At 39.6% G+C, this 20,613-nt stretch overlaps 1 protein-coding gene across 1 annotated transcript in view; it reads left to right on the top strand.

The window, feature by feature from the left end:
* ASPM (assembly factor for spindle microtubules) overlaps window positions 1–20,613 on the top strand; it is a 67,200-nt gene that overhangs the window by 12,555 nt on the left and 34,032 nt on the right. The window contains 13 exon segments of the mRNA XM_059998785.1: window positions 8,746–8,841; window positions 9,244–9,390; window positions 11,092–11,337; window positions 11,616–11,683; window positions 14,007–14,148; window positions 14,700–14,830; window positions 15,343–15,518; window positions 17,561–17,706; window positions 17,796–17,881; window positions 18,323–18,544; window positions 19,590–19,797; window positions 19,902–20,044; window positions 20,164–20,292. Of these exon segments, the coding sequence (XP_059854768.1) occupies window positions 8,746–8,841; window positions 9,244–9,390; window positions 11,092–11,337; window positions 11,616–11,683; window positions 14,007–14,148; window positions 14,700–14,830; window positions 15,343–15,518; window positions 17,561–17,706; window positions 17,796–17,881; window positions 18,323–18,544; window positions 19,590–19,797; window positions 19,902–20,044; window positions 20,164–20,292 (1,940 nt within the window).

The raw sequence follows: 20,613 nt of genomic DNA, 5'->3' as shown, positions 1-20,613 counted from the left end.
AGGGCATATTTTCTGTTTCTTTTGGTTTAGTAAATTACTATCGATAAGCTTGAATTTACGTGTACTTTTCATTTACCAATTTGCTTAGTGGAAGATGGAGCAAACGTAGCGCAGGGCTGAATTCTGCAGTCACTGTGATCTTGTTCTTTTTTAAACTTTTAACGTTTTGTTCATCGTGATTTTTCTGCATTAACTTTGATTTTTAAAAAATTTTGCATTAAAATACTTGATGACTGAGTTTTTTGGCCCCCGCCTCTAGTGTTGTACTTTACGTGCCTCACCTTAGTCCAGGCCCTGATGGGAGGACCCAGTGAATGCCTGGCCCCATCACACCACCTGGGGGGATGCAGAGGAGGCCTTTACACTCCCCGTGCTCCGGGGACATCATTCTGCTCAGCCTTCACTTGGCCGTTATTTAGGAATGAAGACAGGGCACCTGAGCTCCTCATTCCTTTGGGGAAAACTTCACCATTCCTTCCCTAGCGCTCACAGCCGTACTACCGCTGTCTGCCTTGAAAACTGTTAGGGCCAATCCCATCATGACCTTTTAACCCCAGTTCCCTCAGACGCCAATCAAGGTCCCCACAGGAAAACAAACCACACAGGTTATTTAACAGGTAATTTTAAAAGAGTTCTAGGACTCCTAGGAAATATCCCCCTCTGTATTTTATCTCATTTTTCTTTGCACACCGCCTAACTGGGACCATCTTCCACTCCTTCTCCGCAGCTCTTTACAGGGTCTGTGCCCTGTGGACTCACTGCCCTTCCTTAGCACCTGTCTTCTGGATACTCCCTCCTGTTCCCACGCTGAGCCTGGCCCTCCCCCGAGAACACTACCCTCATGCAACCCTCTCCAGCACTGGCTGTCTTCTCTCCCGCTCCTCTGGCCTTGAGTATCTCGGCGGGACAATGGACCGCCCGCCGTCTCATATCTGCTTCCAGACTATTGCTTCTCCTTTCTTCCTTAAAAACAAACGAAAAGAAAGCAAACTGCAACAAACAGCTTGAAGTTCGTTTTTCATACTATCCCACCCAGAGTTCTCCTTGTTACAGTGAGAGATAACTCGAGATTTTTACATTTGGCTCACGAGAGCTTCTCCAAAACTACTACTTTACGATGATTCTTTATGATCTCAAGATTCTTGTAGGAGAGCCTTCCAATATCCTGGCGTGTTAGCTCCAGCGTACTTAGGCCACACTGTCCTAAAGGCGTCTCCCTCGCTATGATCTCAGCATTTTCTCTAGAACCCAGCTAATCCAGCCCCATTTCCCCAGCCCTCACCTCATTATATCCTCACTTTCTTACTTATTCAGCTTGGATTCCACAGTTCCTCATAATCCCTTTGTTCACCTCTCTTACGTTCATTGTGCTTGTCCGGCAAATTCCAATCCCAGCCCAAGTCTGCCTGCTCTGTGCCTGGACCTTGCTGGTTGGTCTTCAAATTCCTGACCACTAACCGTAGCTCCTCTTGGCTCTATCCTCCTGGCTTATTGACTTTATCACTTTGCTGCAGCCTATCTCATCCCTCCCTTCTTCTCGAGCACCCCCTCCCTCCGCTCAGGATGGATAACAGCAGTGAACATTTACTGACTGCGTTCTCCGCGGCCCCGGTTGTAAGTGCTTTGCTATTTCCTCCTCTCATACCTACCTGCAGCAATCATACCGAGTAGATGTTGTCATGAATACATGTTGAAGATGAGGGAATGTACGCATCCAGACGCTGAGTAATTTGCCTAAGGTCACGGGTGGTAAGTGGTTGGGCTGGGGTACCACCTGGTCAGGAGGGCTCCGGAGCTGGCGCTCTGCTCCTTCCCCAACCTGCTTCCTGCCTCACTGAGGGAAACTTCCGCAGCATCCACCACCCCGCTGTGTTTTCATGCACGGCTCCCTTCCCTCCTATTACAGCCTGAAAGGTCTGCACGCCCAGTGAGGCCGGGCTCTACCGGCACCAAAAGCCCGACGCCCTCTACACGGACGTTGCTTTAGCAGCTGCCTTCTCTCTCCCACATCTCCAGTGTTTTACTCCCTACTGGGTCATTTCTGATTGACACACAGATGTGCCGTTCTTACCTCCAGCTCCTAAAGAAACAAAGACTTTTTGCTGATACCACTTACCCGTTCAGGCCCTGCTCCTTTCTTCTGATTTCTTTTAAGCAAAACTCTTTGAAAGAACCTAGGTATCCACTTTGTGATAGTTCACTGAGTTCTGTATACTTTTCCAGGTAAACATCGTGCTTGAATTAAAAGGTGCTTTCTAGTGTAAAAAAAAAATCACTTTGAAGGTTGCTTATGTTAGCTGTTTCCAATTCCTCACCTATTGGCTGAAACCGCTTCAACCAGATTTTGACGACTCTACTAAAACTTTTCCTGTCAAGGTCATGAACACATCCACACTTTGAGTCCAGTGGTTATTTCTCAGTCTTCATCTTGAACTCTTAGGCAGACTGATGCTTTGAATCTCCTTCTTCTCGAAATGCTTTATCCTGCCAGCTGCACTTCCTCCTGGTTCTTTTCCCGCGGCACTGGCTGCTTCTCAGGTTTCTCTTTGGAGCACTGTGTCTCTCCAGCCTCCCAACCTTGGAGTACACGAAGACTTAGTCACTGAACCTTGTTTATAGTTTCACTCATTCCCTTAACGATCTCAGGCCATCTCACAGCTTTCAATACTATCTGTACATGGAGGCCTCACAATTTTATATCTTTGGGATGGACCGCTAATCTGTAGACTCATTTATCCAACATCTAATATTTCTACTTGACTGCCAAGTGAGCATCTTTAATTTGTCCAAAACCAGCCCTTTGCTATCCCCACTCCCGTGACACGTGTACCCTGGTGTATCACTCCCGACACAGCACTTCTGTTATGACCTCCTCTCATTTCAGGCCCCAAAGCTTGGGATTGTCCCTAAGTGTGTTTCTCTCCTACCCTTTCTCTATAAATGCACACGGTCTGCCTGATTCCAAATTCAGTCCATTGACAAATCCTATCTTCTGTTCCTTCCAAGTATCAATACATTCAGGATTGGATCACTTCTCACCATTTCTGATGGCACCATCTGAGCCTGTCTGTGACTCTGCAAGCCCCCTAACAGATCTTGCTTTCACCCTTGCCTTCTCTGGAGTCTATTTTCCACGTAGCAACCAGGGCCATACTTTTCAAATATTTGTTAAGTGGATGCTAACATTGTCCGTTACTATGCCCCTGATGACCTTTCGTCTCACTGGAAACCAAGTTCTTACAATGATGATGCACAAGGCCCTGTAAGGTCTGTGTTGCCCCAATCTCCTCCCAACCTCCGTCGTTCCTCTCTGTCCTTCTTGCTTCTGTCACCCTGGCTTCCTTGTTATCCTTGACCCTTCAACATTCTCTTCCCTCAGGGTATTTGCTGTTAATTGTCCCCTCTGTATAGAATGACTTCCTTCTCTAAGTCCCTTATATCAGCCTCAAAAGGGCCAGTAACTTGCCCAAGGTCACAAAATCTCCTAAAACAGAGCCACGGTTTAAACTCAGGTCTCCCTGTCTGCAACGTGCATGTTCTACCACATCTTTCTATCCTACTGTGATTTGAGAAAGAGAGAGAGCGGGTAGACATGAGGTTTTTATTTTGGGCACTGACCAAGGATGACAGTTTTGGAGATCCACCAACCTCAAACTTGTGATGTGCCAGTTAGCTCGAGGCACTTGGTGTCCAGGACGTGGCTTTACCTGCTTCCTTCCTCAGAACCTTCAGCGGCCCTCTGCTGTCACCAGATGATTTCCAAGCTCCTTATTCTGTCATTTAAGATTCTCTTCATGTGACCTCCCCTTATCCAGCCTGCTGTCTTATTATTCAACAACATTCTCGCCATGCTACTCTTGCCATTCCGTCCAGGTATCCTCTTTTGTTGTTGTTCTTAACATCTCTCAGCATACATAATTATAATAAAAAATTGTTTCTTATTATGTGGGAGCTTTTCAGATTTGCTCTCACGACAACTTTCAAATACACAGCGCAGTCTTATCCAGCCGCCCCACTGGACATCACACCCCCAGGACTTACTTTATAACTGGAAGTTTGTAACTTTTGACCCCCCTCACCCATTTCACCACCACCCCCAGCCCCATCTCTGGCAACCACCAATCTGTTCTCTGTATCTATTTGTTTTTTTTTTTAAACAAGTTTATTTTCTTTTTTTTAAATTTTATTTATTTTTGGCTGTGTTGGGTCTTCGTTTCTGTGCGAGGGCTTTCTCTAGTTGCGGTGAGCGGGGGCCACTCTTCATCGCCGTGCACGGGCCTCTCATTGTTGCGGCCTCTCTTCTTGCGGAGCACAGGCTCCAGACACGCAGGCTCAGTAGTGTGGCTCACGGGCCTAGTTGCTCCGCGGCATGTGGAACCTTCCCAGACCAGGGCTCGAACCCTTGTCCCCTGCATTGGCAGGCAGATTCTCAACCACTGCACCACCAGGGAAGCCCTGTGAGTTTGTTTTTGTGTTTCCATCAGATGCCACATGTAAGTGAGATCATATGGTATTTGTCTTTCTCTGACTTATTTCAGTCAGCATAATGCCCTCAGGATCCATCCATGTTGTTGAAAATGGCAAGATTTCTTTCTTTCTTATGGCTAATTAATATTTCATGGCATATGTATACAACATCAATGACCACTTAGGTTGTTTTCACCTTGGCTGTTGTAAATGATGCTGCTGTGAACATGTGTCTTTCCAAGGTAGTGTTTTCATTTCTTCAGAAAGTACCCAGGAGTGGAAGTACTGGATCATTTGGTAGTTCTGTTTTAAATTTTTTGATAAATCTCCATAATGTTTTCCATAGTGGCTGCACCAACAAGGGTTCCCTTTTCTCCACACCCTTCCAGACTTGTTATTTGTTGTCTTTTTAATAACAGCCGTCTGACAGGTGTGAGGTGATTTGCTCAATGTGCTTTTGATTTGCCTTTCCCTGATGGTTAGTGATGTAAGCATGGTTTCATGTATCTGTTAGTCATCTGTATGTTTTCTTTGGAAAAATGTCTATTCAGCTCTTCTGTCCATTTTTTAATTAGATGGTTTGCTTTTTGCTATTGAATTGTATGGGTTCTTTATATAGTTTGGATATTAACCCCTTATCAGATATATGATTTACAAATATTTTCTCCCATTCAGTAGGCTGCCATTTCATTTGGTTGGTGATGTCCTTTGCTGTGCAGAAGCTTTTTATTTTGATGTAGTCCCACTTGTTTATTTTTACTGTTGTTGCCTTTTCTTTGGGTGTGGGATCAAAAAAATCATTGCCAAGACTGATGTCAAGGATCTTACCCCCTATGTTTTCTTCTAAGAGTTTTATGGCTTCACATCTTGCATTTAAGTCTTTAATCCATTTTGAGTTATTTTTTGTATGTATGGTATAAGATAGTGGTCTAGTTTCATATTTTTGCATGTGGCTGTTCAATTTTCCCAACACCATTTATTGAAGAGTCTCTTCTTTCCCCATTGTATATTCTTGGCTCCTTTGTCATTAATTAATTCGCTATATGTGCATGGGTTTTTTTCTGGGCTCTATGCTGTTCCACTGATCTGTGTGTCTGTTTTTATGCCAATATCATACTGTTTTGATTACTGTAGCTTTTGAGTCTAGTTTGAAATCAGGGAGCATGATGCCTCCAGCTTTGTTCTTTCTCAAGATTGCTCTGGCTATTTGAGGTCTTTCTTGATGGTTCCGTACAAATTTTAGGATTGTTTGTTTTCATTCTGTGAAAAATGCCATTGGAATTTTGATAGGGATTGCATTGAATCTGTAGATTTCGGATAGTATAGTCATTTGAACAGTGTTAATTCTTCAAATCCATGAACATAGGAATATCTTTCCATTTATTTGTGTCTTCTTCAATTTCTTTCAACAATGTTTTATAGTTTTCAGTGTACAAGCCTGTCACCTCCTTGGTTAAATTTATTCCTAGGTATTTTAGTCTTTTTGATGTGGTAAGAATCTTTCCGATAGTTTGTTATTAGTGTACAGAAATGCAGCAGACTTTTGGACATTGATTTTATATCCTGCAACTTCATTGAATTTGTTTATTGTTCTAACAGTACTTTGGTGGTGTCTTTAGGGTTTTCTATATATATAGCATCATGTCATCTGCAAATAGTGACAGTTTTTACTTCTTACTTTCCAATTTAGATGGCTTTTCTTTCTTTTTCTTGCCTAATTGTTGTGGCTAAGATTTTCAAGATTATGTTGAATAAAAGTAATGAGAGTGGGCATCCTTATCTTGTTCCTGACCATGTATCCTCTTATTAACTTTCATATATGTTGTTTTCTCACTAACTCAAATCTTTCACTGATTTCTAGTACTTTATTCCCTGATGACTTTTTCCTCTATGTATATTCCCTTAGCAAATTTGAATGCAGCATACGAGACATCTCGTATCTACCTGTTAACTCCATTTCTTTGCTCGCATCATTTTATTTCCTATGGAAATATTCTGACCAGATAACAAATTCTTTGAATGTAAGGAACATATCTGTTTTGACCTCCTACAAGGTGTACACTAAATGATGAATGAATGACACAGTAAATGAATGAATGAGCAAATAAACCACTGATGTGTTGACACTTGAACCTGCAGTTTGTTTGAGGTGGCCGCCTAGCTGAGCTGAGCCTCTTTGCAAGGTTTAAAGAGAATTGCACACACTGGATATCTGATTTATGAGCATGGTAACTCACTAAGAGTGTCTGCCTTCTTTCTATTCTGACAAACCCAGGAGAGCAGAAAAAGAAGTCAGTTTTTCAAGATGCATTTATTCAACCTTGATAAGGTACCTACTATGTCCTGTGCATTGTTCTAGGCTCTGTGGCTACAAGGAGAAAAGGTATCATTCCTGTCCTCAAGTTGTTCCCAGTCCTTTGAGTTATGCACAGGGAATCACGAAAGCACAGAAGTGGGGGCACTTTACTTGGCTTTACGTGACTGACAAGAAGCTGTGAGACCTGTCCAAAGAAGGTTCCCACAGAATAAAATGGTTCTAGGCGGAGGGGCCAGCTTTTGCAAGCCTTCAGAATGAGGAACTTTTCCTCATATTTTTATTTTTAAATATGTTACAGTGCAAAGACCCTTATAACCTAATAACTATTGTGTAACAATTTGGTCATACTCCTTATTTTGACAATTGGAGTAGATTTCCAACTCTTCTAAATCAAAGCTGAGCAAACTTTTTCTCTAAAGGTCCAGATAGTAAATATTTAGGTTTTGCAGGACATACGATCTCTGTTACAGCTGCTGAGCTCTGCCATTGTGGAAGGGAAAACAGCCATGGACAATGTGTAAATGAACAGGTGTGACTGTTTCATACCATCTTCATGTGTCATGAAATATAATTGTTTGGAGGGTTTTTTTTTTTTTCCAACTAGTATTTATAAATGTGAAAATTCTTCTTAGCTTGCAGACTGTACACAAACAGCCATGGGCTGGATTCTGCCCTGGGCCTTAGCTTTCCCTCCTCTGTCTTTATTGGCTTCTTGTTTGTACTGAGCAGCAGCACGAGCTGGTGTGAAACCTGCCTTTGAGGGAGTGAACTGCGTTCGGACAGGTTACTTGTAGGGACCACCCACTGTCTCCCTCATCACCGGGGTGAGGCACGGGGACCCATCAGGGCTCTCATTCTCCATCACTTGCCTAGTCAGTTGACATTAAGCCTTGTTAGTTCTGCTGTGAAAACAACTCTTCTCTAATCTGTCTCCACTGCTTCCGTGTTCCTTTAAGTTCTCCTCATAGCTAACTTAGGCCCCTGGGATAGCTTCCTTTTGGCTTCCATCTCTACTCTTGACTCCTTTCAGTCCATTGTCCATTCTGTCTTCTGAAATATATATGATGGTGTTACTGCTTGGACTTTAATCCTTCACTGGCCCACCAGGTACTTCTAACTGAATAATAGTGCAGGCTCTGGAGCTATACTGTCCAGCTCTGCCACCTACTAGCATGCGTGACTTTGACCAAGTGGCTTAGTTGCTCTAAGCTCCAGTATCCTGATTCCATAAAATGTAGAGAATAAAAGCGCGCTTCTCATAGGTTTCTGGTGATGACTGCATGAGGTAACCTAAATTACAAGACTCTGATAGTGCCTGGCACAAAGTATTCGACTGTTAGCTGTCACTGTTATTTTTCATAGTATTGAATTCTTTTCTACCTCTTCCAACCTCTTTTTTGTCTTGTTTTTCTTATCTGTGTTCTTGGCTCCGGGCACTTGGCAGTTCAGTGGAAGGCCCCGTTCCTGGTGTGTCACGTCCACTGCAGGGTCAGCTCAGGGTCACCCCTGCCAGGAGGCTGGCCTGCCGTTTAGGTGACTTAGCTCTCCCTCCCCTTGTCCCATGACTCCTCATGTGTACTTCTCCTTATGCAGTGTATTGTGATTCTTTCTACACTTCTGTGCTAGACCGAGAGCTTCCTGAGGGCCGGGACCACATCTTTCCATTCTGCGTTCTCAGCACCTGGCACGGAGTCTGCTGTATACACACACACAGTGAACTGGTTGAATCTGAACCCTAGCTTCTGTAGACACAAAATATACTGTAGTTTCTGGTCTGTAACTTCAGACATAAGTTTTATTACCCGAGTTCATACCCTGGCACATAGTGTTTATTCAGCATTTTCTAAACGGATATGATTTTGGAGAGCCCAAACCTTAACTTGACAGCAGTTCATTCACAGAATTTATTTCATTTTTTTAATGCTATTGTTCTGTTTTCTCATATATTTTAGAGTCTTTAGGACACAGAACTCCTAATTTTAAAAAAAACAAAAAGACAAAACCCATTGTTCCTGTGGCACAATCTAATTTGACCTTCATAAAACCACTAAAAACAGGCAAGTGTTTAATATCTTTAAAGTCTATGAAAAACTGACATGGAATGAAGCATTAATTGCATTTCAAATGGAAATGAATTGATACTTTTTTGTCAAATAAAGGCTTTGAAAAATTGTTAAAGTGTGTATTCAAATAACAGGATATTTTCTCAGAGTTCAATGAAATTGACCCACTTTACTTGGGATTTTTAAAAAACCAGGAGGTATGGCCATACCTTTTCTCTTTTACTTTGGCTACATTTTATACTCAAAATGCTTTCAACTATTTCTAGGAAGTAGTGAAAAAGCAAACATTGTTCAGTGTTTTAAAGGTGGTTTTGCTGGTAAAAATGGTCTTTTGCTATAGATTGTATAATAATTTAAAGGAAAATTTCTTATGCCATAACCTAATTGTATTCTTAGGTATTCCTAGACACCCAATGCCGTTTGCTGCAAAAAACATGTTTTATGATGAACGCTGGAAGGAAAAGCAGGAACAGGGCTTTACTTGGTGGCTAAATTTTATATTAACTCCTGATGACTTCACTGTAAAAACAAATATTTCTGAAGGTAAACATTTAGTTAATGTTTAAATTAAATAATACTTTTGTTTTAACAGGTAGTTTTTAAAAATACTTATTTTTATTTTAATATATATTTTTTAATTAATTTATTTATTTTATATTTATTTTTGGCCGTGTTGGGTCTTTGTTGCCACATGTGGGCTTTCTCTAGTTGTGGCGAGCGGGGGCTACTCTTCATTGCAGTGCGTGGGCTTCTCATTGTGGTGGCTTTTCTTGTTGCGGAGCACTGGCTCTAGGCATGCAGGCTTCAGTAGTTGCAGCACGTGGGCTCAGTAGTTGTGGCTCATGGGCTCTAGAGTGCAGGCTCAGTAGTTGTGGCCCACGGGCTTAGTTGCTCTGCAGCATGTGGGATCTTCCCGGACCAGGGCTCGAACCCGTGTGCCCTGCACTGGCAGGTGGATTCTTAACCACCGCGCCACCAGGGAAGTCCCTTAACAGGTAGTTTTTTAACGTGATTCTTCATTCTTTAGTTATACATTATATTGTAGTTAATGGCATGGCTCGCTAGATCATTAACACAAATACTCAAGATCGTGCGGGTGAGAATTTTGTGCTGAAAGTTCCGAACTTTACTTTTTCTTTTTGCTTTATCTTCCTGCTCCTCAGCCAGTTCAATTTCTAGCCTTTGCAGTGAATGGGTTTTACTTTAGTATAGATTCAATCTGCACTAACAGTGAGACATGGCTGCCTAGAAATCCAGTTCAGTCTTAGCTGCATTAATAAAGTGTAATGTCCTGGTGAATCAATTTAAGTCTTATGTGGCCTGATTAGGGATGTTGTCTCCACTGTACCTTAGTTTAAGAAGTTTGTAGACAAGTATATAATTATGAGGGCTCTGAAAACCAGTTGATATGGGGAATTTTAAAAATATTTCAGTGTTTGTTCTGGAAAAGAGAGAAACTCAAGTATAGAACAGGATGGAAACATGATATCCTTCAAATATTTAAAGAGTTTTCTCCTGAGAGAAGGAAGCTTCACTTGGGCTGCTCTCCCATGGAAGTTGGTATAGGGATCAGTTCTACTCAAGTTAAGGAAAAACCCTTTAAAATATTTAACTTGCCAAAGCAACACCCAGGCTGACTTTAGGGAGATGCTTTCTCCATTGCTGCAGTGTTCCAGCAGACACTGGTCTGTAAGTGTCAGAGAAGTGTGTATGGGAATTTTACATTAAAAGGCCCTTTGATTAGATGATCTCTGAGGTACTTTTCTTTATTTTCCAAAAGTAAACAAAGCATGATTTTTAGTTCTCTTTTTGAGAGAAAATGTGTTTTATAAAAATTCAAATTACATTTCAAAATTTAACTGATTTTAACAAATCACATTCTTTAGCAGCTTAGCTTTCTAATTTATAAAGAGGGTGGAAGCAGCGAAACCAGTCAGGGAGGCTCTCCCATTAGTCTGGGTTAGAGGTGATCATGTTGGAACCTGGACAATAGTGGTTGTGAGAAATGGTTAGACTTGGGGTACAGTTTGAAGGCAAGAGCCAAGATGTTGCAATGATAGCATGGCCTAAGGTTCTGAGTGAATGGCGACACCTTTATTTTGAGGTGGGAAAGAGAAGAAGCAGGCTGGAAGGGGCGGGGAATAGGTTCTGTCTTGGCCATCTTCAATTGCATTTATTGCAGGGTTTTAAAATGTATATAAATATTGTTTAACCAAAAACATTCTTTCTTTCGTTTTTACCCAGTAAATGCTTCCACTCTTCTTTTGGGACTGGAGAGTCAACATAAAATAAGTGTCCCGAGAGCTCCTACCAAGGATGAAGTGTCTCTCAGAGCTTATACCGCTCGCTGCAGTTTGAATAGATTACGTCGTGCTGCGTGTTGCTTATTTACTTCTGAAAAAATGGTTAAAGCTATGAAAAAGCTTGAAATTGAAATTGAAGCTAGACGGTTAATTGTTCGAAAAGACAGACACCTCTGGAAAGATGTGGGTAAGAAGATTATAGAAATCTTGACATTAATTGTTTAAAAATACTCTAGAAATTTTTTATTTCAGAGTCAAATATATGTACATGGTTTCACTTTGTGGCCTAAACTTTCACAAACTTAAATGTGATCATGTACGTATATTAAAGAGTGGAAGTATACTTTAACTTATTTCATATATGTGATTTGCCATTTTGGCCACTGATTTCTCTCCATGAAATTTTATTTACTGTCTCTATTTGATTAGTGATCTAAGCTTACTTGCTTTTCACATGTATTCCAGGAGAACGACAGAAAGTCTTGAATTGGCTGTTGTCATATAATCCTTTGTGGCTACGAATCGGCCTAGAGGTAAGTACACCTTTCAGTTTTTGAAAAAAGGAACATCTTTTTATTATATACTTTTAACAGACTCTTGAATAAAATGATGGTTTCACTTATAAAGTCATTTGGTTAGCTTAATTGATCTTTCAGTATGAAATTTAAGGTCCCTTAATAAATGCTCATTAGGTTAATAGACCCCATCATTATATATTATTGCCATTTTGTTATACAGCAATTTTCCTGTTAGTTTCTTAAATATATACAATATATAATTTGGTACCAGATGTAATAACAAGTATAGTTAGCTCCTTTCTGAGCATTTACCAATGACAATGCCAGGGTGTTGTAAATACATTTCCATATTTAAATCTCTATAAAACCCAGTGAGGTATGTATTATTATTTCAACTTCACTGACAAAACAGAAGCTCAGATGTTAAGTGACTCGCTGAATGCCAATGACTGGTCGGGACTGGAATCTACACCAGTCTGATGCCTTTGGAACCATTTTGATGGAACACCTCTCATGGAAACGTCATCGGAATTTGAGTTTTTTACGTGGGGCATGGTTCAATAATATTTAGAATGTTAAAACTAACTGAATTTGAAAGACACTAGGAGTTGACTCTTAAAAATATTCTTTTATTACAATCCTCAGTGTTTCCATTTCCTTCAGTCTTTTACTGGTGTACTCATATTTTGTTCAGGCTTTTTACTTTTGTCATGTGGGATATCTCATTCTTGCTTCAATTACTTCTAGGCTTTTGAATTAAAAAACTTTGGTACTGAAAGGAATCTTTACAATAATCTGGCTATTTATCAAGGAATTGAGGCAATGAATAAGAAGCCTACTCTGGTCACTCAGCTCGATAGTGTCCTTGCTAAGACTTCTTACTTTAATTCTTATTTCAATTGATTTGAAATTCAATTCAATTTCTTATTTCTTTCAGTGAAAGATTAATTAGAAAATTATATATCACCTGGCTGTGCTTTCACATGTCAAATAGTTCCAGAACCTCAATTAAAGTAGAACCTGTCTATTTGGGGCATAGCTTTTTTGTGGCAGAAGTAAAACATAGGAGAGTTCGGTGGAAACATGCAATGCCTTTGAAAACTTCTGCTTACATGTAGTGTGCATCACTACCAACCGTATTTCTGGCCAAAGTGCATTATCTATCCAGACACAAATGAGGCAGAAATATTTGTTCTCTTGCAAGAGACACAGCAAGTCTATGCCATTTATTGGGAATAAGACCTTTTTTTTTTTTTTTTTAATTTATTTATTTATTTTTGGCTATGTTGGGTCTTTGTTTCCGTGCCAGGGCTTTCTCTAGTTGCGGCGAGTGGGGGCCACTCTTCATCACGGTGCGCGGGCCTCTCACTATCGCGGCCTCTCTTGTTGCAGAGCACAGGCTCCAAACCCGCAGGCTCAGTAGTTGTGGCTCATGGGCCTAGTTGCTCCACGGCATGTGGGATCTTCCCAAACCAGGGCTCGAACCTGTGTCCCCTGCGTTGGCAGGCGGATTCTCAACCACTGCGCCACCAGGGAAGCTCGGGAATAAGACCTTTTAAAGGGAAGGAAGGGATGAATAATTGTGGACAAAACATTCTACTTTACACCACACCTTAGGGTTCTGCTAGTGGGTGTGACCTTTGAGGATCTTAAAAAAGCATCACAGGCCAAAAAAAAAAAAAAAAAAGTAAATAAAGATAAAATTTCTGTATTTTGGCAGATATTAATACTTTCCCATGCTTTTGTCTAGTTTTGTCAGTGTAAGATTATAAAATATAATTTGATATATTTTTAGTTTTTTCTAATTGCTTTAAAAATCGTTAATACTAATCATATTGATGTTAAATTAATGACATATTTTAGTCATTGATTATATACAGATCTGAGCGTCCCAGATAGTTTAGAACCATGGTTTACAGATGGTTTTCCATTTGTTAACTATTCGAAAGTTTAGAATTATTTACGTGTCTGTTGTACCTTCATGATATACTCTGTGGGACAGTTATAATTAAATTTGAGCAACAGGCCTACATTTGATAGTTCTTAAAGGAAAAAATTAAAATGTAAATATTACTTGTCACATGATTTTTAAGAATTTGTCTTAGTCATGAGCTTTCATCTCTTTTTCATTGTGAAATATACTATATGCACTAAAAATTGCACAAAACTTATATGTTCAGTCCAAAGAGTTGTAGCAAATATTCCTATTATTCCCATGCTATCTAGGACGTAGAACAGCGCCAGTTCCTTAGACCGTCATTGTCTGTCTTTCCCCTTTTGCATCCCACTGCCCCTTAGAGCTGACACAGTCCCAACTCTAGCATGAATTTCTTTTTAGACAATATATGGAGAACTCATCCCTTTGGAAGACAACAGTGACGTCACAGGGTTGGCAATGTTTATTCTGAATCGCTTGCTTTGGAATCCTGATATTGCAGCCGAGTACCGGCACCCAACCGTTCCTCATCTATATGGAGATGGTAAGTGGTTCTGCCTCAACTGCAGATATATCTATATGTCTATATGTTATGTACATACCACATCTTCTTTATCCATTCGTCTGTTGATGGACTCTTAGGTTGTTGCTTCCATCTCTTGGCTATTGTAAATGATGCTGCTATGAACATTGGGGTGCATGTATTTTTTTGAATTAGCATTTTTGTTTTCTTTGGATGTATACCCAGCAGTGGGGTTGCTGGATCACATGTAGTTCTAGTCTTAGTTTTTTGAGGCACCTCCATGCTGTTTTCCATAGAGGCTGCACCAATTTACGTTCCCCCTGCCAAAACAAAGCAACCAACCCAGCCAGAAAAAAAGCTAAATATAAGAAGTTTTATAATGTTATAAAGAATTCCAAGATAATTTGACTTTAAAATATAAAACACATCTCAAGAATCCTTAGTAGGGATATATAGACTAAAAGCACGACAGAATAAATAAATATAGAAAACTAGATTCAGAACCAAAAAAAAAAAAAAAAAACAACTTGGGTACAGGTTAACTTGCTAGGCTTTTTTGTATTTTATTTCAGGTCATGAAGAAGCTTTGTCTAAGTTTACATTGAAAAAGCTATTGCTGCTGGTTTGTTTCCTTGATTATGCTAAAATCTCCAGACTTATTGATCACGATCCTTGTCTCTTCTGTAAAGATGCTGAGTTCAAGGTATAGTTTTCAGTTTATATTTGGTTTATATTTCACAGTTAAGACTTTTGCCTGTTTTTATTATATATTTCCTCCTTAGAAAAAGTGAGTTTCCCAAAGAACAGGACTCTGGAGTAGAATAAGAATGCCTACCCAGTAGTTCTAACCCTGCCTAACTTTTTATTGGTTGACATTTCACCAGCATATCACCCTGTTCTTAACTTTGATTTGAGAATGAATGTCACTATGCTTCTGAGGAATTAATTTGGGAGAAAATTTCTTTCCTAATTTAGTATGTTATCAAATTAATGCTAATTTTTAGAGTGTATTATTAATTATGAGCACTTTCTTTAAAGGTCTTAAATTGGAAATATATGAGTTTCGCATTGTTACTACGGGATATGAAACTGACCGTCTTTTTATACTACTATTAATTTTATTTCTATATGCACAGAATGATTTGAAGAATTTGTTTTCATTGTAAATAAAATTATAATTCTAGAATATAATAGCTGCCACTTGTTTTTCCATAGGCTAGTAAAGAAATTCTTCTGGCTTTTTCACGAAACTTCCTAGGTGGTGAAGGTGACCTTTCCCGTCACCTGAGCTTCCTGGGGTTACCTGTGAACCATGTTCAAACACCTTTCGATGAATTTGATTTTGCTGTTACAAATCTTGCTGTAGACTTGCAGTGTGGGGTGCGTCTTGTGTAAGTATAAGAAATGGAATTATTTTGCTCACTAGAATAGACTAAAATTTTCTGGAAAACACTTTTTTCTGTACATACACAATCTTTCTTGCTCCTTTACGTAATGGGATAAATCTAGGGTTTAAAAAAGTTGGGATAAGTTTGGGAAAATGTTGTCAATTTTAGGCCCAGAAACCTTGTCTCCTATCCACATTTTTTTCTCCCTGCTGGCATGTGACAGTGTCTGAGTAGGAACCACTGATACCCCAGAATAGGAGTTGGGGAAAGCATGGAACTAATTAAATTAGCAGACATTTAAATGATGCTTTACGTCTGCAGTGGGTTCATGAGTGCATCGTTTGAGACCAGTTTTAGTCGTGTTAACCTTGTTTTACACGTGAGGACATGTGAGATGAAGACATAAAGTGGCTTGCCCAGGTTTTATACAGTGGTGGTGGAAATCAGCTCCGGATGTCTGGCTTCAGATCCCACGCTGTTTCCTCAGTAACAAACTGGAATCCTCAACATTGGCTTTGGTGTGACAACAGTTACCAGGGCCTGCTCTGGAAGGAGTGGCCTTTACACTGTGCCTTGGTTGGCTTCTTTAGGACAGGTGGATTGAAGACATCCGTCTTGTTTCTAGGAAACTCTCTAATTTATATTACGTTTGACATTTGTGAGGAAGGGATCCCTATATCTCTGTGAATCCCCAGTTCTTCAAAAACAGCATGCATGTCCCTTGTTGCCTTCTAAATTAAGTCTCCATGAACTTTCTTTTCTTTTCTGATCATATATTCTCATGGCAAGGTAACAGTCTTTTGAACTTTATTGTAGCTTCCTCTCACTTGAGTAATTTCCATATAGGCCAGAGCGTTTGCTGATAATGTTTTCCATATTATTTTTATATTTAATTTTTCATTTCATAAATCCAAGCCACCACATCTGTTTTCTGGCCAGTAGGAATTCATGATTTTAGACTTTTTCCACTGTCCAGGAGGAGCAGTGATTGGCTTTATGTTCAGTGCTATTTTTGACAATGAAGGACATTTTTGTGCTTTTATAGGAGTTACTGAGGATTTCCCAGTGTTGGGTGTTGATGCTTTGTCATTGGTCAGGAACTCTTGCTAGTTAAGAGACTCGATCTTGCATACCAAGTTTCTGTTTTCTTCAGTGTCAGCAAAATGGCCATAGGTCTTCAAGGTCATTTGAGGATACTTGGGAACGGTTAATCCACTGATGCTGTAGGTGGCAGTCAGTCTAGTGTTGCAGAAACGCTTCAGACATTGACTGAGTGGTTGGCCTACAATGATCGTACATTGCTTCCTAACCTTTAGAAATACGGTTCTGTAAACAATTCTGCGAAATTTTAACTATATATGGTAATCAGTTGGGGCTTGATTTTTCTGTGGAAACAGGGATCTTTGTCTAGTGTAAAACACTACATGATACTAAGAGTTTGATTTAAACTGTGGTATAAATGACTTCTTAAGGTAGGCACTCAAGCATTTTTATCTTATCTGGTATAGGTATAAGAGCATGGCTTTGGAAACTGTAAAACTGGGTGTTAGCTCTGATACAGCTAGTCCTGTCATTACTAGCTGTATGATCACAGGCAATTTACTTTACTTTTCTGGGCTTTGGTTTCTTCATCTGCCAAAAATGGGATAATAATGCCTGATTGCGGGATTTGCCATGGGGACTAAAATAAAAGAAAGCACTTACTTGATGTGTAGAATACAGTAGCCCCTCAATAAATGTCCATTTTCCTTTCCTTTCCCTATAGAACCTTGTTGTTCTGTTCCTGTGTGCATTTGTGTGTGTGCATCTTATTTTTCATTCTTACATTCTGTTCACAGACCTTAACCCCCCGACTTAAATGAGAAATAACTCTATTTGCTAACTGTGGAGCAACCAGAGTTTTGAGATAGTATTTTGGGGTCTTTCTAACCTAAAACCCTTTAAATCGGGAAGATTGATGTGGGTGATTACTTTATTTAAATGAAGTTCATTTTTCATGTATGTTTTTATCTAACAATTTCATCTGAAAATTCCTCTATTGTTAGGCGAACCATGGAACTTCTCACACGAAACTGGAATCTCTCAAAGAAACTCAGGATTCCTGCAATAAGTCGTCTTCAAAAGATGCACAATGTTGACATTGTTGTTGAAGTTCTTAAATCACGAGGAATTCAGTTGAATGATGAGCATGGTAAAAATTGAGTAACTATAAAACTTTTCTTCTCACTAAAAATTGATGTGTACACATATTGTGCTAACGGACTATCTTTCCATTTGCAGGAAATACAATCCTCTCTAAGGATATTGTGGATAGGCACAAAGAAAAAACTCTGGCTTTGCTTTGGAAGATAGTATTGGCTTTTCAGGTATTGTACATTTGGTACATTTTGTACTTTTTATCAATTTTCAATATTGATTTATAAAAGCATTTTTCATCAAATAAAGACTAACAGTAGTAGTTATTACTAACTAGACTTTCTTCTGTCCCAGGAACTGTGGTAACTGCTTTAAGTATATTCCAGTCTAATCTTCTCAATGCCCCTATAAGGTAGCTAATTGTCATTACTTCATAGGGAAAGGAGGAGACTGGAGTTAGGGTTCAGCATTGAACAGAAGCAGAGAGATTAGAACCCAGGCTTGCGTGGCCGCAGATCCCATGCACTTAACCACTTACACATTCCATCACTTCCACGTAGATTGTATTTGCCTTAAAAAAAAAAATCATGATAATAGAAGACTTTAGCTTCTGTGGGTCAAAAATAATATATGAAAAATATAAAGATATGTATCCTCTTTTCGTATTTCAGGTGGATATTTCCCTTAATTTAGATCAGTTAAAGGAAGAAATTGACTTTTTAAAGCACACACAGAGTATGAAGAGAACAATGTCTGCACTGTCATGCCATTCTGATGCTGTTATCAGTAAGAAAAAAGACAAAAGGCATAGTGGTCACTTTGAACAATATAGTGAAAGCGTAAAGCTACTGATGGATTGGGTAAATGCTGTCTGTGACTTCTATAATAAAAAAGTAAGTTCTTTGTTTTAGCCCAGTTTCTTTAAGTAAATTTTGGTTAAAGTCAAACTTAGCATGTGAAATATTTTCTTTAATTTCTTAAATAATTTAGTTGATATGTATAAGCAAACTTTTCCTCTAATGAGTAAGGGTACTGTCACATACCTAGTGTCTTCTAATCTGTCACCAATTGTATAATGCACGATTATTTTATGTATCACCAAGAAAAAAAAATGTCCTAGTTGGGAGTCTTAATAGGAGATGCTTGCATTGAACTGTGGGCCAAAGGATCACACCCTCATTACAAGAGGGAATGCAAATAAACCACAGAGGGACGTTAGAGAGGAGGAGATGAGTCTAAGCTGTGTCTTTTATAATCATTTGTTAGATCGATCCTGTATTTCTGTATGAAATGTACGTTTAAGTATAAATACATGAAAATAAATGGTCCTGACACACATGAATAAAATATCTGGTAAGGAATATAAAACAGAAAAACCATCAAATATATGGGTAATCGTCTATGTTTTAATTAAGCACTAGAGAGCCCTGAAGACCCTAGTGCTGAGGCTCTAGGGGAGAATGTGTCCCATGCCTTTCTCTTAACTTCCAGTCCTGCTGGCAACCCTTGGCCTTCCTTGCTGTGTAGACACATCACTCCCATCACTGCCCATCTTCACACGGCATTTTCCCTGTGTGTCTGTCTCTGCGTCTCTCCTTTTCTTATAAAGACACCAGTCACGTCTGATTAAGAACTCGTCTTACTCCAGTGTGATCTCACCTTAACTAGTTAAACCTGCAGTGACCCTGTATCCAAATAAGGTCACATCCGGAGATTCTGGGAAGGACATGAATTTTTGATGAACACTGTCCAACCCAGAACAACAATATGACTGATATTTTATAGGTGAGGATTTGGCCGTGCATGTGGTATTATACTAGGCGCTACTAGAAATTAACGTGATAGTCAGCTATTCAAAGGAAATACGGACTACAAAACCATTAGAATCTATATTCCTATCTAAATACAGTTCATTCTTTTTCTGATATTTCCAATCAGGTGGAGAATTTTACAGTGTCTTTCTCAGATGGCCGGGTGTTATGTTACCTGATCCACCACTACCATCCTTGCTATGTGCCTTTTGCTGCCATATGTCAGCGTACCACCCAAACCGTAGAGTGTACGCAAACTGGTTCTGTGGTGTTAAACTCATCATCTGAATCTGATGAAAGTTCCCTGGATTTGTCTCTTAAAGCATTTGATCAGGGTTAGTCCCTTTTGGTTGATTAACTTTTCCAGTTTTTTCATTGGCCTGTCTGATTTCTGGCAAGAGCAGTCTAATCTGATCTCTCTCTTTTACTTGCATTGCAGAAAATACTTCGGAACTATACAAAGAACTCCTAGAAAATGAAAAGAAGAATTTTCAGTTGGTCAGGTCTGCAGCTAGAGACCTCGGTGGAATACCTGCTATGATCCATCACTCAGATATGTCAAATACAATTCCCGACGAGAAGGTAAGTAAAAGTTTCTTAACCAATAATACCTCTTAATAATCAGAGTCTCAGACGACAGGAAGTTTTATATTCTCTGTCTCATGGAAACTTCTGTTTTCATCTTTTATGTTATCTCTTAGGTGGTTATTACCTATTTGTCATTTCTTTGTGCGAGGCTTTTGGATCTTCGTAAAGAAACGAGAGCCGCTCGACTTATACAAACAACTTGGAGAAAATATAAGCTAAAAAAGGATCTAAAACGCCATCAGGTACTCCTCAAAAATGAAAAAACACTATAACCTAAACTGTAGTTCATAAGATGTCAGCTGATTGATTCTTGATACTGTTCTTACGTTTTACCGAGGTAGGAAATTACTGAGGTAATTTTCATAATTGTGTGTGTTTCGAGTTGGGGATGAACATTTTCCCCTAACTCCTCATGTTTCCTTCATTCAATATTTCTTCCAGCCTCTGCCCCAAGGGACATGGAGTACCTTAACCACGTTGTAAATTGGTGAAAAGTTAACTGGGGAGGTCTGACTCAGCTCTTCCCTCCTTCCTCCTGGACTCTGACTTGCCTCCGGGAAACA

This window comes from Delphinus delphis, chromosome 1, assembly GCF_949987515.2.
Source record: "Delphinus delphis chromosome 1, mDelDel1.2, whole genome shotgun sequence".
NCBI lineage: Eukaryota > Metazoa > Chordata > Mammalia > Artiodactyla > Delphinidae > Delphinus > Delphinus delphis.
The sequence above is the reverse complement of the archived record's forward strand: the minus strand, read 5'-3'. Positions and strand labels throughout refer to the sequence as shown.